The sequence below is a fragment of the Sander vitreus genome, chromosome 3, assembly GCF_031162955.1.
Source record: "Sander vitreus isolate 19-12246 chromosome 3, sanVit1, whole genome shotgun sequence".
Taxonomy (NCBI): domain Eukaryota; kingdom Metazoa; phylum Chordata; class Actinopteri; order Perciformes; family Percidae; genus Sander; species Sander vitreus.
In genome coordinates, this window is record NC_135857.1 from 12,366,650 (window position 1) to 12,380,202 (window position 13,553).

The window sequence follows — 13,553 nt, forward strand, 5'->3', positions numbered from 1 at the left end:
TGTATTTGGTAATGTGATGGTTTTAAGAAAGTTATGAACATGACATTTTGGCATTGTCAAGGCCATTATTACCATATGTTGGCTTGAAAATGCAGGATACATCCTCACTATTTGTCCCTTTGATAAGGACAAATTAAAAACATATATCCTCAGAGCTCACACAAATGAGGCAGTAAGGCATTACACACAAACTTCTTACTATACATGACAACTTTAGCTCTTTTTTTTCTGTAGCTACTCTCTCCCACAAGGTTCTTTTTCTGCCCCTGGTTGCTCAGGTTATAAAAGAGATGTTGCATAACCCCGCCTCAGGAGAAAAGTCTGATGATGAATCTGGAAAAAGAAGGCCACAGACGGATAGAGACAGAGGAGGAGTAAATAACTATATAAACACACCTAGACAGTAACATGGTCTCTACCTAAAAAGCTTCAGTTCTTGACCCACCAAGGAAAATGCACACCCTGAACTGAAAAAGCACAATGACATATAGCTAGAAAGGCATAGCAAGCCAAATTGTAAGAAAGAGATGACGGGAATTACAGAATAGACAACAGTCAGAAACTCAGTAGAAGATGGGGGGAAATGATTGCAGAATGAGAAAAAGAAATGGGATTACAAATGGGGGAGGAAGGTCACGGATGTCACAGCATGTTAGTCAGAATGCTGACGTTGCCGTAGTGACAGGAGTGCAACGCCAGAATAGTGGGAGGCAGTCACATGCAGAATCATGCCCTGGAGGAGGATGCCACAAACCCTATTCTGACCACAGATCTACCAGATGGGGGATGGAAAGGAAAGGAGGGCAGGAAGATGAAGCTGATTGCAAGTTACATGTTGGTGAAAAATTTCAACTCTGTGCGAAGCGGGAAGCAGAATAATGTAGTGAGTGAAGACAGATTTCTTTCACCAGAAGGCCAAAGTTCAGACCCCACTGACATCACTGGCATCCTGTCCTGCTGTAGTGTCCGTAGCACGTCATTAACTCCCACCAGGAGCCAGTTGCACCAACTCTTCAAGTAAGAGCTTAGCTATAGCTGTGTTTACTAGGTGGAGATTTCCACATCACAAAAAGATTAGAAAGGATTTAAACTCAGTAGCTATTAGGGGTACATGTGAAGATATCCAACCAACTGACTATGCTAACCTTAGCTTGCTAATATATATGTTTAGATTGAAATGTAACATTTGATCTCACAACCTTTTACAAAAATAAAACAATATAGCTCAAATTACAAAACTATTGGCCAATAAGCAAATAATGTCAGGTATGTCATGCATAAATACAACTAACTCTGAAACACACTTCCCTGAATGTACGCATGTAGCCTATAAAAGATAAAAACAAATACCTACATTTATAAGAATTGGCTATTAAGTTTTGCCCCTCGTTGTCCCCCTGAAACTGTTATTTACTAAAGAAGCTATTTACAGCTAGTGATGCTGCAGTGACCTCGTAGAGCTCAACAGTGGCCGCCCACTTTTTGGATCGGCCTTGGTTCCGGAGGTGATTTTCCCCATTCAATTGCTACTTTGAAGTTTTAGAAAATGCTTATATAAAGACTTTTAAGCCTGGAACTAAGCCAACCAGCTACAAGACAAATCATTACTATGAAACATTTGATTCAGAGCAAAAAAAAACATTTTATGCACCATGAAAGAACTCATCTGAACCCAGTAAGTTTACAAGAGAGACTTGCAATCACTCTGAGAGTCCTGGCATCCGGTTGCTCTCGAGCTCGTTCATGCTTCCTGTTTCCGCTTTGTTTTGCGGCGCTGAAAAAAACAGTGGTGCGCATCCTCTGGTCGTGCACTAAAAATCCTGGCGCGCCAGCGAGATCTACGTCATTTTGACGTCACATTGGCAAACGCAAACGCGAACGCATAGCTGCAACGACCGTAAAACGGCCCTTAGGATTGTGGGTAGTGCAGTACTTCTCTATGACATAGCTAGTCTTTACTAGCTTAAATATTTTTCTTAAGTTTTGATGATGCAACCTGATTTAGTAAACCACTTGTTTGAAACTAGCTAGTAGTTTTTGAGAACGTAGATAGGACTTTACACAAACTCTGGATTTACCAATAGCTGGTACAACCCAACCCAATCCAGAGATGCTGTTTTGTTGCCAACTGTGCCCTGAGACATCCTTGTGGTGGGGGTGTGGGTATTATTAAATCACACACAGAAAAAATTCCCAAGGCATTATCACAACCAATAGTTTCAAACTTCTAACTTTGCTCTTCTGTGGTTTTTCCCAAACCTTCCAAAATCACATAAATAGCATGGTCGGGTCCAAATGATGTTGTTTCCCCTTCTCTAAATGTGACCTAATGCATCACTTTTAAACATCTGATGTAACCCTATGATCAAACAGGGACTACAAGCTACATGGTAGTTTTCAAGTATTCAAGGCCGTTCACTTCTTGTAAGACCTCTGGCCTGTCATTCAAATGAGAAACCACACCCAAACCTCAGGAGCTACTGTACATCTGAGGCCTGCTGGAGAGCAACAGCCTGACTCAGACTGGAGGTAACAACAGAGATGTTGTTGAATGTCTTAAAACCCTATACATGTAATAATCCAGGCAGCTCAAGATGCCAATCACACATTTAATTATACTGACAGAAATCAAGATGAGATGGCACTGTGCTATGCCTCCAAACACTTACTGAAGTGATCATTTCCCATCATAATTAAAACACCTATTGCAACTGAGCTCAATTACAAATCAGGTCCTTAAGCATTCCTTGTCCTCACTGACACCAGTGAACAAAAGCTATTTATCCACACAGGGGACGTTGCAAAGTAACTAGTCCTGTCTGGCTGTCTGATTTGGCCTAGTTTCCTTTTCAGATCGAGCACTGGTCTGGTGTGAACCGAGGCAACTGTGCTATGATTATCTAAAGATGGGTATGAAGAGCAGTTTGACTGCATGCCCAGTGGGAAACATCTTGTGACACAGTGGGGCGGTGTCTGGAGGCCTGTTTAGACAAACCCCCTCACTCTCTCTTTTTATCCTTTATCTCAGCTGCTTTCTCTCTCTCTCTCTCTTCTGCTACCTTTGTGATTGTTGTAGCTCCTTGGTGATATTCCTCTCTTGGCCTCTATCAGAGTTGTAATCAGGAAAAACAAAACAAGGGCAGCTATGACAACAACAAGGAAAAGCAATTTCCAATCAGACACAAAGGGCAACTTGCAAGGCCAAAGCCCTGAAATGAACACAGAAATACCACTCCTTGTCACATCCAAACTTTCTCCATCCATCCATCTTTCTTTCAGTTCAGGCTAAAGACATGTCCAGACATTACAGTTGAAGGAATGACAGGAATGAGTGGAATTGCGGGGCATTCCCACCTTGGCACAGTCTGCTCTGAATGAGAAGGCCACTCCCGGATTTGCAGAGAGCTGAATGAAGAAATGAATGGATAATCAGTCATGACACTTCTTACTCTCAACTGGCCCTTGTTGTGTTTACTCAGTCCAGTAGACATACACAATGAGAAATACTAGTTCACACTATCAAGCCCCACACATCTGTACAGAGAAAGACAGCAGCGCTCCAATACTACTGCAATAGATAACATTCTCCAGCAAATTCTACATATTTGAAGATCTCTCGCAATCCACTGTCGATCTTATGACAAGATATCACACTTAAAGTCCTGACACACCAACCCGATGATTGGCCGTCGGACAGTCTGGCGAGGTCAGTGACTTGAGTCTGTTCGGTGTGTTCCGTGTCGTCGTTCGTTGGAGGGGCCGTCGGCCTTCATTTTGGCCGATTTTACATGTTGAATCGAAAATCTTTTAAACTGACCTTTGTCGATCTGAAATGAAGACAGATTCAGCAACTGCATGGCCTATTTCTCGCTTAAAATGTTTTCCGAAACACATTTCAGTGAACTATTTTCGTAAAATACGAGATTGTATTCCGAACGAGCCGTGATTATGGTCGGCTGGAGAAGCCAGACCCACGTGACGCGTTCGTCATTTTCAGTTTTAATTTGCCGCCTGCAGTTATGGAGACGTATTACGTCTCACGCACACGCAGAACGTACGCTCAAGTTGGCGTCGCTTCTGGGTGTTCCGAGGCACTTTTTGGACCTCAGGGAGCCGACTGATCAGTCCGACTGCCTTTTCTGCCGACGGTCGGCCGTCGTGTTGGTGTGTCAGGGCCTTAAAATGCAGTATGGCCAAATATTATGATACTCATGGACTAATTAATAATAATAAGGAAACTGACAGGTCTAATCTAGATACTGTTCCTGTGATGGAACATGTTACAACAGAGGAGGGGAGTGATCCCTCTGCTGCTTGTATCTCGACAAAGTCTTGGCGTTGGAATGCTGCAGGAATCTAAACTGCAGTGGGGTTTAATGTGCACAATGTGGGTAAACTGCAGTGTGTGTTCATGTGTAAGTTAAATAGAAAAATAACAAAGCTCTTTCAGCCTTTAAGGGGAAGACAAACAAGAAGTGAATGGTTATTTCTGTGTTGTTATGGTAATACTCAACACAAAACGAAATGACTGTGACACAAACTATAAAATTAACAATATAAACAACATGTAGAGAAAGAAAGGCGGATAGAGTCAAATGGATGTCAGAGAGCACACTGCCTTAGACAGATACAGTACATAACAGGCACATCTGCCAAGAAAACGCGAAAACCACACTCTTGAACACAACAGAGCCTCAAAAATAGCATGATGACGCTGAGAGAGAAGGAGAAGTCTATAATTCAGCAAGGAGCCTATATAGTGATTAAGTCCCATGTAAAAAATGCAAACACACCACCCACTCTCACTGGCTCTTTCGCAACACTTCCTCTCAGAGCAAATGCTACCAACAGCAAAAAATCTGTGCAGCAAGCAACACACTTAACCCTTATTTGATCATTAAAACAAATTATTGCAACCAAGGAAGGGAAATTATTTATCTAAGGCTGTAAAATCTGCCCCTACAATTCTCTTTACACAGCAGAAATAAGTAGCTTTAAAAGAAAAATCACACTTCCTGTCATGAGCAAAGAAAATATATGTTTGTGGCAACTCAGAGAAAGATGATCAAACAGACCGACAGCCACCATTGCGCTAGTGACTGAACTCCCATAGGTCACGAGGCCACCCTGAGCAGCCATACCACATCCCAACCCCCCTTAACTATGGCAACCACATCACATGACCATCTCCCATGACCAGCAGCCACTGACAAGCCGGGCCATCTGTAAACCTGAGCGCCACTGATTTCCTGTTGGCTGCAACTAAAACCAATAGATTTAAAAATAGCCTAATTCAATTTCTTAAAATAAAATAATAATAAAAAGAACACTCAAATTCAAGTATGCAAAAATGTGGCTGCAACATACTGAAACCAACTAAACTCACAACCACACAGAGACAATGATGGTACGGAGTTGTGCAAATAAAAACAAGGGAAGGAAGTAAGACTTTCACCTTCTTACTTTTTACTCTCCTTTATCTCTTTAGAAAGAGATAGATAAAAAGAAACAGGAACTCAACAGGCCCTCTTTCTCTCCAAAGGGCAAATTCTTCTGCTATCAGATGTTTACACCACAGCAAGAGACAGAAGCTGTGCAGCAGCCGAAGATGGGAGGTGGGGGGGAAAGAGTACATTTACAGTATCTGTGGCATAGCTGCAATACACCACCAGTTTAACTATATTATTTCCCAGGCAGAGTTCAACCTCAGCTCTGTTCATGTCTAATCACACAATCTGTATCAACGCTTTGAAGGAATTTGCCTCGACTTTACGTAGATAACAAAATTGTAAACTAGCCACGACTTGTGGTGGATGTAAGGAAGATCTGAGACCTGCTATCAACAATCACACAAACACAAAGCACCTCTGCACTAAGAAAAAAGCTCTCTTTTCAACTTTAGGGAAAAACACAGAGTGTGTGTACGTACAGTCATGTGAAAAAATGAGGACACCCATGCTAAAGTTGACTAAAAAGAGGAATAAAAAAATCATCTTTTGGAAATTGATCTTAATGCCTTAATTAAAAAAATGAGGAAAAGTCCAATCTTTAAGGACACCAATTTTGTTTGTGAATGAATAATGTATCGTAAATAAATAAATGTTCTTCCTTAAAATACAGGGGGCATAAGTCAGTACACCCCTGTGTTAAATCCCCATAGAGGCAGGCAGATTATTATTTTTAAAGGCCAGTTATTTCATGGATCCAGGATACTATGCATCCTGATAAAGTTCCCTTGGCCTTTGGAATTAAAATAGCCCCACATCATCACATACCCTTCACCATACCTAGAGATTGGCATGGTTTTATTTCAGTTAGCCTAATAGCTGGTTTGATTTGCATTGAGAGATGATTTTATGGAAAGTACCCCATGCCAATCTCTAGTTATGGTGAAGGGTATGTGATGATGTGGGGCTATTTTAATTCCAAAGGCCAAGGGAACTTTATCAGGATGCATAGTATCCTGGATCCATGAAATAACTGGCCTTTAAAAATAATAATCTGCCTGCCTCTATGGGGATTTAACACAGGGGTGTACTGACTTATGCCCCCTGTATTTTAAGGAAGAACATTTATTTATTTACGATACATTATTCATTCACAAACAAAATTGGTGTCCTTCAAGATTGGATATTTCCTAATTTTTTTAATTAAGGCATTAAGATCAATTTCCAAAAGATGATTTTTTTATTCCTCTTTTTAGTCAACTTTAGCATGGGTGTCCTAATTTTTTCACATGACTGTATATGCACATGGTTTTCTACTCACACACAGAAAGACTGTAAAGGTTGTTGTATATATACACACACAGTAGGGCTGGGCAATTATTCAATATCAACAGTTTAACAGTATTGTGATGGATAAAACGTGCTATTTAGCATGTCTAAATTAATGATTTGAAGCTTACTGTAACTTAAGAAATAACATAATTATTTACATATGAGGAGTTTTGTCAAATATAATGCATAGCACCAGAACACACTGCAATATGCATACATTTGATTATTTTGACATGGGATGTGGCATACGTTAACTATATTGTGGTATATATCAATATGGTAAAAAGTCTTATTAATAGCAGAATATTGATTTCAACCATATTGCCCAACTGTTCAAACGCACCATTTGGATGCAATATTCATGCTGAATTGCCCCCTCACACAACCATGCACCCTGACCTCCCCATACCCCACAGTGATATAGTGCAGGCAAAGCCGGGAGAACACATATGATACCATTGCTGACACTGGCTAACAGGCACAGATACCCAGGCCTACACAGTTCCACATAGCAGTCTGAGCCTGTGCAGGACAGTGACAGACAGACACATATGCTCAGACTTCTAAGATACATACAGTACATACCATAACACAACATACAGTGCAGCTTGAAAACCAGTACATATCTACCCTCAGAAACACTGGACTAAAAAGTGAAGTTTGTCTTGTGTTTGTTTACTCTGTCTCTCTCCCCCCCCCCCCAAGCCATTATGTGGTTGACCAGCCAGCTGGGGCTAGGTAATCCCTGTAGGTAAACAGAAGCAGAGCAGGGCCTGCTCAGTCATACTGGCCTCTCCACGTCACCTCACATCACTACACCCACACACTACACCCAGGCTGAAGCTCTGGGCTCAAACACTACTACACCCACACAGTTAAAAGAAACATTTACTGTCTGGCTGTCTATTACTGCATTGTGAGAATGTTGAGTAGATAACAGAGGTTTTCATCTTGATCACATTGTGTTGGGGAATATGGGTACGGTTCATCAAAGAGGCAGAAATGACATATCTCCTCAGGTACTTTACGATTATCCTGACACAAATTCCTGCTGTGCAGGGGTGTTGCATGTGCTCTGATTACCTGACAATGACCATGTAAACAGCAACAGACTAGTTACTCATCTCTTTTTCAACTTAGTCATACCATGTACACACCTTGGTCTGGTTTCTTTCAGCTTTTGATTTGACACATTACAGTGGTCTCAGTGTTAACCACACGGAACGTTACGTGTTTTAGAGAAAAAGCATGGCTAGGCCGCAGTATAAAAATAAAAGACTTTTGGGGCAAAACGGCTTTCATTTTACTTGTACTAATACTACTACTTTGTATTTAACTATTGCATGCAATAGAGCTTCCATTAAGGTGGCCAGTTAATTTGTGAACATAAAATTCAACAAACATCACATTTTCCTATTTTTTGGGGGGGGGCATTTTTAGGCCTCTGACAGGACAGCTTGGACACGAAAGGGGAGAGAGAGGGGGAATGACATGCAGCAAAGTGCCACAGGCCGGAACCAAACCTGCGGCTGCTGCCGCCTCTGCACATGGGGCGCACGCTCAACCGGGTGAGCTACCCAGGCACCCTGCAGTTTCCTATTGCACTCCTATTTCCTGTTAGCCTGTGGGTTACGCACATCTATCAAACACTATATGTAAGTTTGGGTTTTGGGGAAGATCACGTTCCTGTAAACTATGCACACAACTGAACATTAACTTTTTGACCTACTGTATTACACTGGGTATTTGTTAGGGATCGACGATTTATCGGCCTGGCAGATTATTGGAGCCGATATTTGACAATTTGCAGATTATCTGCATTGGTGTTTTATTTGACCGATAGTCTCGCTTTGCCAGACCCTCCTCCAAAGCACGCTGAAGGAGGGTCTGGCTACTCCACATAGCATTCGGGGATGGGAGGAAAACGTGCTCCGGTTTAATGGCATTTCTTTAAACCAATCAGAATCGTCATGGGCGTCGCTAAGCTCCGCACGGAGCCGCTGCAAAATAGTCGTGCGAGAGAAAACTCAGATTGGACAGATAGTCTAGCTAGCTGTCTGGATTTACCCTGCAGAGATCTGAGGAGCAGTTAACCATAGTCCTCAGAAATCCACCGGAGTTTAGAATGCCAACACAAAGAAAGCGCAAAATACATGCATCCGGCTGAATTTCCTGTGGCACCGGAGCAATCCCAGAAGTGGAACGTCAAGGATAGACTATTTGACCGATAACCAATTAAGTTAATCCATTAAAAAGTGCGCTACTTTGGCTCTGCAACAGCTCTGTAAGCATTCTACAACGCCTGCAAACTGCAACTGCGAACAAACTGTTAGCATGTTACAACTTCAGGAAGCTATTTTTGTTTTTATTTATTCATTGTTTTGACTGTGTATTACGTTTAAAGTTTCAGTTTCATTAAATAATTGCTTAAAACATTGAAACTAACTTTTGTGTTGGAGTTTGTAGATTTTCATTTTTACTGTACAGTCCAAATATCGGTATTGGCCTTAAAAAGCCAGTATCGGTCGACCCCTAGTATTTGTAGTAATCCCATTATTTCTGTGTATTCAATCATACTGAGCTGATGTTTGAGCAATTATACTCTTAAACTGCTCATGAAAACTTTGTTTAGGATCAGCAAACTGGCAATTAGTCATTGTAGCAACACGTTGAAACAAATAGATGTCAACAAAAGAGAAAACACAGCCTGGTTTCTTTTTAAAAAAAAAAATGCAATTTGTATTAAAAGTCTTGTTTTTAAAACAGACAGCCCATTCTTAAAGGGCTGGTCTGAAATTAAACTTACAATCAGGTTAGATTTGTCAAGGGTACATCATCACATTTCCTGTTAGAAACAACAAAATAAACATAAACATGATTTCATTTAAGTGGTCTGGAAAGGTAAGCGTTTGGTGTTGTTATCACGTCAAGGGAGATTCCAGTACCTGTGCATTTCAAGAAAATAGGTTTGGCCAGACAAAGCAGACATTACAAAATTAACACCTTAGACTTCAAAAAGGCCAATGTAAAACATACAGAAAACCGCCATTCCATTAACAAAAAGCCTATTGTAGTTTCTTTTCAGCCACCACCCTTACATGATTATCCAGAAGAACAGTTTACTAAATTGTGGACTGCCACGGCGAAGGGTTCTTTTGGTGATAAATGTAGGTTGGCACTAAATCTGAACAGCTGATTTGTTTTGGAAAGGCACTCGACACAAAGGCGATCGGGTCACCGTCCCCATGTCACTTCAGTTAAGGTCCTCTCACACACTGAAGGGAGATGAAGAAAAAAAAGTGGCACTCATGTTTCCTCCACCAGCAGATACGTGGTGTCAATTTCTTTTGACTTTGGGAAAAAAATATAGGATTTGGAGTGTTGTGGAGCATTGCTCCAAAATAGGTTAGGCAGAGATATCGCCCAGATCTTTACCCACCCTAGACTGTGCAGTTTATTTAACAAAATATACTCTTATCTCTCGGTCTTCTTATACAGAAATATCCATTTATGACGGTCTGTAAGTGTTGCCCTCCGTATCTTTTCCATTGGGGTTTAGTTCCAGCTGTGAGTACAGTTGGAACTGGTGAGGGGGGGGGGGATGTTGCTGAAACTCAGGATCTGACAGTGTTGACATCAATGGTGGACACTGATCATGCAGCAAAGATAGGCTACTCCAACCCAGCAGAATTCCTGAAGAGAGGACCCCTCCCTCTGAGTCGCAGTTGCTCCCCTCCTCCTCTCGTCCCCCTGCAGCATTCCTCCCTGTATTTTCCTCCAAGGCCAGGACGAGACACGAAGAAGAGCTCAACAGTACACACTTGCTGCAACACACTGCCACAAACAAGAGATAAGAAGAGTCATGAGTGAACTGCAACAACCTCTGACAAAAGATGAAGAAAAGAAGAAGAAAAAAAAGACACTGCTTTTAAAAGGTTCATTCTGGGATGGGCTCTTAAGAAAACAACTTGCTGAGCCCTGAATGTAGGCCATGCAAGAACATTGGAATCTCCAGACTCCTGTTAACCTCATTCTGGAAAATACCATTTGAGCAGTTGTTTAATAACTACAGACTTAACGTTAGGTGTACAGATTTAACCACTAACTTTGTAAACCTAATTAAAAGTCAGCCCTAGGTTGCCCCTCCAGTTCTGCAAATTAGTCAAACACTTCCTCATTCTGCTTAGCAAAGCAATTGACTGCAAGTGGCCTACTGTAAACTGAAAAGTAACACTGAGCTTTTATGAACGACAACTGACATACACTTAAAATGCTATTCTCTAAAGTGAAGCCAAGTTGAGCATACATCCGGTGTATTGCTGTTCACTTCTCCCTTAATATGGACATGTGCTAAGAAAGGATTTCAATAACATGCTTATAATAAGTACTGGTTATATAGTGTCACTTAATAAAACTATTCCTAGTGTCAGCTTTACATGTGCAGTGTATGGTGTCTCAACTTACCATTGCAAACTTAAAACCGAACAAAGAATAAAACTTTATGGTTGTCCTTTTTCTTAAAGAATGACACAAGACGAACAGCACTGGTCGTCGCCATTTGGTGTTGAGGCATAGTTCATCTGTCGGACAATCTCTGCAAACAGTTCGTCCACCGAGGTTTTATTTTTGGCTGAAGTTTCCATGAACGGGCAGTTCCATTCGTCCGCCAGTGCCTTCCCCTCACCGGACGAGACCTCCCTTTCCCCCTCCAGGTCCACTTTATTTCCAACCAGAATCATCGGTACTCTCTCGTACCTTTTCACCCGAATGATCTGGTCCCTCATCGGTTTGATGTCCTGGAAGCTCTGCTGGTTCACTAAGCTGTAGACCAGGATGAAACCCTGCCCGTTTTTGATGTACAGGTCTCGCATGGAGGCGAACTGCTCGGTCCCCGCCGTGTCAAGGATCTCCAGGACGGACGGAGAGGAGTCCACCTCTATCTCCTTCCTGTAGAAATCCTCTATCGTGGGGTCGTATTTCTCTATGAAGGAACCCGTCACGAACTGGACGGTCAATGCGGATTTACCGACCCCTCCGGACCCAAGAACCACTACTTTATACTCTCTCATGTCTGTTTATACTCTCTCAAACAGCCGACACTGAAGCTTCCTCTCCGCTGTGAGCCCGCTAGCCGCCCTGCTGGGTTTCAAACCGTTCACCGTTGCGCCTCCGCCAGCAGTTTTTGTACGGTCTCTGGTCGAAGGATACGGGGCGTGGCCGTCAACTATCGCCGTTCAGGGGGTAAATACGGTTGTTTCGGACCCACGCTCAGCATTTGTATTGTGTCATGTTGAGTTCCTGACGACAGCCCAGCCGGTTCTTGAGCAAGCTTCCCCCGTTTTCGTTCAAGTAGCCACCGTGCGCCCGTTGCTCTCTTTGGTAGTGTCAAGTCAAACGCAACTAAAACCCTCTACTTCCTGTGCCAGCTATCAAAATAAAAGTGTCATTGCCTAATGCGTCCTGCAACGTCCATCCAGTTACGGTTTCACTACTTGTTGAATAAAACAATTCACAAACTATTTTGGTAAAATTGGTGTTGATTTGCGTATTTCTGTCGCTTAGTATGATATTATTGTAATAATTACACCATCTTGAAGGCGAGCTATTTATATTTCCCGTATAGTTTTTGCTAAGTCTAGCTAACTTGACGCCGTGAGCTCTCTGCGCTTCCTGCCCACACTCAGCACGCAGTCTGCGTCCCACGTCACTCAATAATTACTCGCCAGTGTTTAGTTAAAGGTGCAGTGCGGCTGTTATCGCAGAGTCAGCGCGGCTGCTACACTCGGTACACACGCTGACACGCCTTGGTTTCGACATCACTGATCTTTGGGCTTCCTACTGCTTGACTCATTCTCACACAACTTACTGGAAAGGCCTATCTACTGCAATTTGTGCAGTCACCTCATTGCTTCAACTCATCACATGAGTTTCAATATTTCCAAAGATACTAGGTTAAATCAAGATCATTTACAAAAAAACATCTAGAATATTTCAAAATTTAAGGGGAAAACCAAGAGTTACTATGTGGAAATATGTGGATGTACCAGCAAACCTGAATGACAGCAAGTAGGCCTAGAATGAAGAGGAAGTGACTCACATTATCAATCATGTGAAGTATGACCCTACATATGACGCATTAGGCTATAGGGCATTTTTCTGGCATGTCCCCACACTCCTGTGCTTTTTTTGTTTTCTTGATGTAGGCCTAACCCAGTACCTAATTCATCTCCATTTGCTTGTTCAGACTTGTACCATTAAGCCTCTTTTCTGTAGTCAGTCAGATCAACATCTGAACCAAACTTAGACCTACTGTACCAGGAAGAACAGTTGTTTGTTCTCTTGGTTGTCTCTCAAACTATTCTGAATATGAAAGGGCCTAAATATACACGACTCATGAATTGTGGTGTAATCTCTAATCCAAGTGGAAACCATGTGGTACTGAAATGAATAATTTAAGTCATCACATATAGGCTATCTCTGTTTGTGTATGTGCATGTGGGTGTGTGTATGCTCATCCTTACATGCTCTTGTAACTTGCAAAATAACAGCTGTTTCCAATCAATGCCCGTCAGCGCAGCGCTGTGATGATTAAACCACACTCGTGACCTCATCACCTCGAGGGATGGCTGGGAAAACTCTGCTGGATCAATCAAATTTTAATTCATCCGCAAATCACTAACAGCGATACAACACACAGTCATGCAGTGCGGTTAGACCAATCTGTGAATCAGTTTGCATCGTTATGATTGTTGGAGCTCAAATAATGTCATAGGA

The 13,553-nt window shown here is 42.0% G+C and overlaps 1 protein-coding gene across 1 annotated transcript; it reads right to left on the reverse strand.

Moving 5' to 3' along the window:
• Positions 1 to 9,494: 9,494 nt before the first annotated feature.
• LOC144515297 (ras-related protein Rap-2b) lies at positions 9,495 to 12,416 on the reverse strand. Its single transcript, XM_078246008.1, has 2 exons — positions 11,244 to 12,416; positions 9,495 to 10,613 (listed from the first exon to the last, which is right to left on the reverse strand). Exon 1 carries the CDS (start codon positions 11,846 to 11,848, stop codon positions 11,297 to 11,299), a length of 552 nt encoding a protein of 183 aa, XP_078102134.1. The 5' UTR covers positions 11,849 to 12,416; the 3' UTR covers positions 9,495 to 10,613; positions 11,244 to 11,296.
• Positions 12,417 to 13,553: the final 1,137 nt, after the last annotated feature.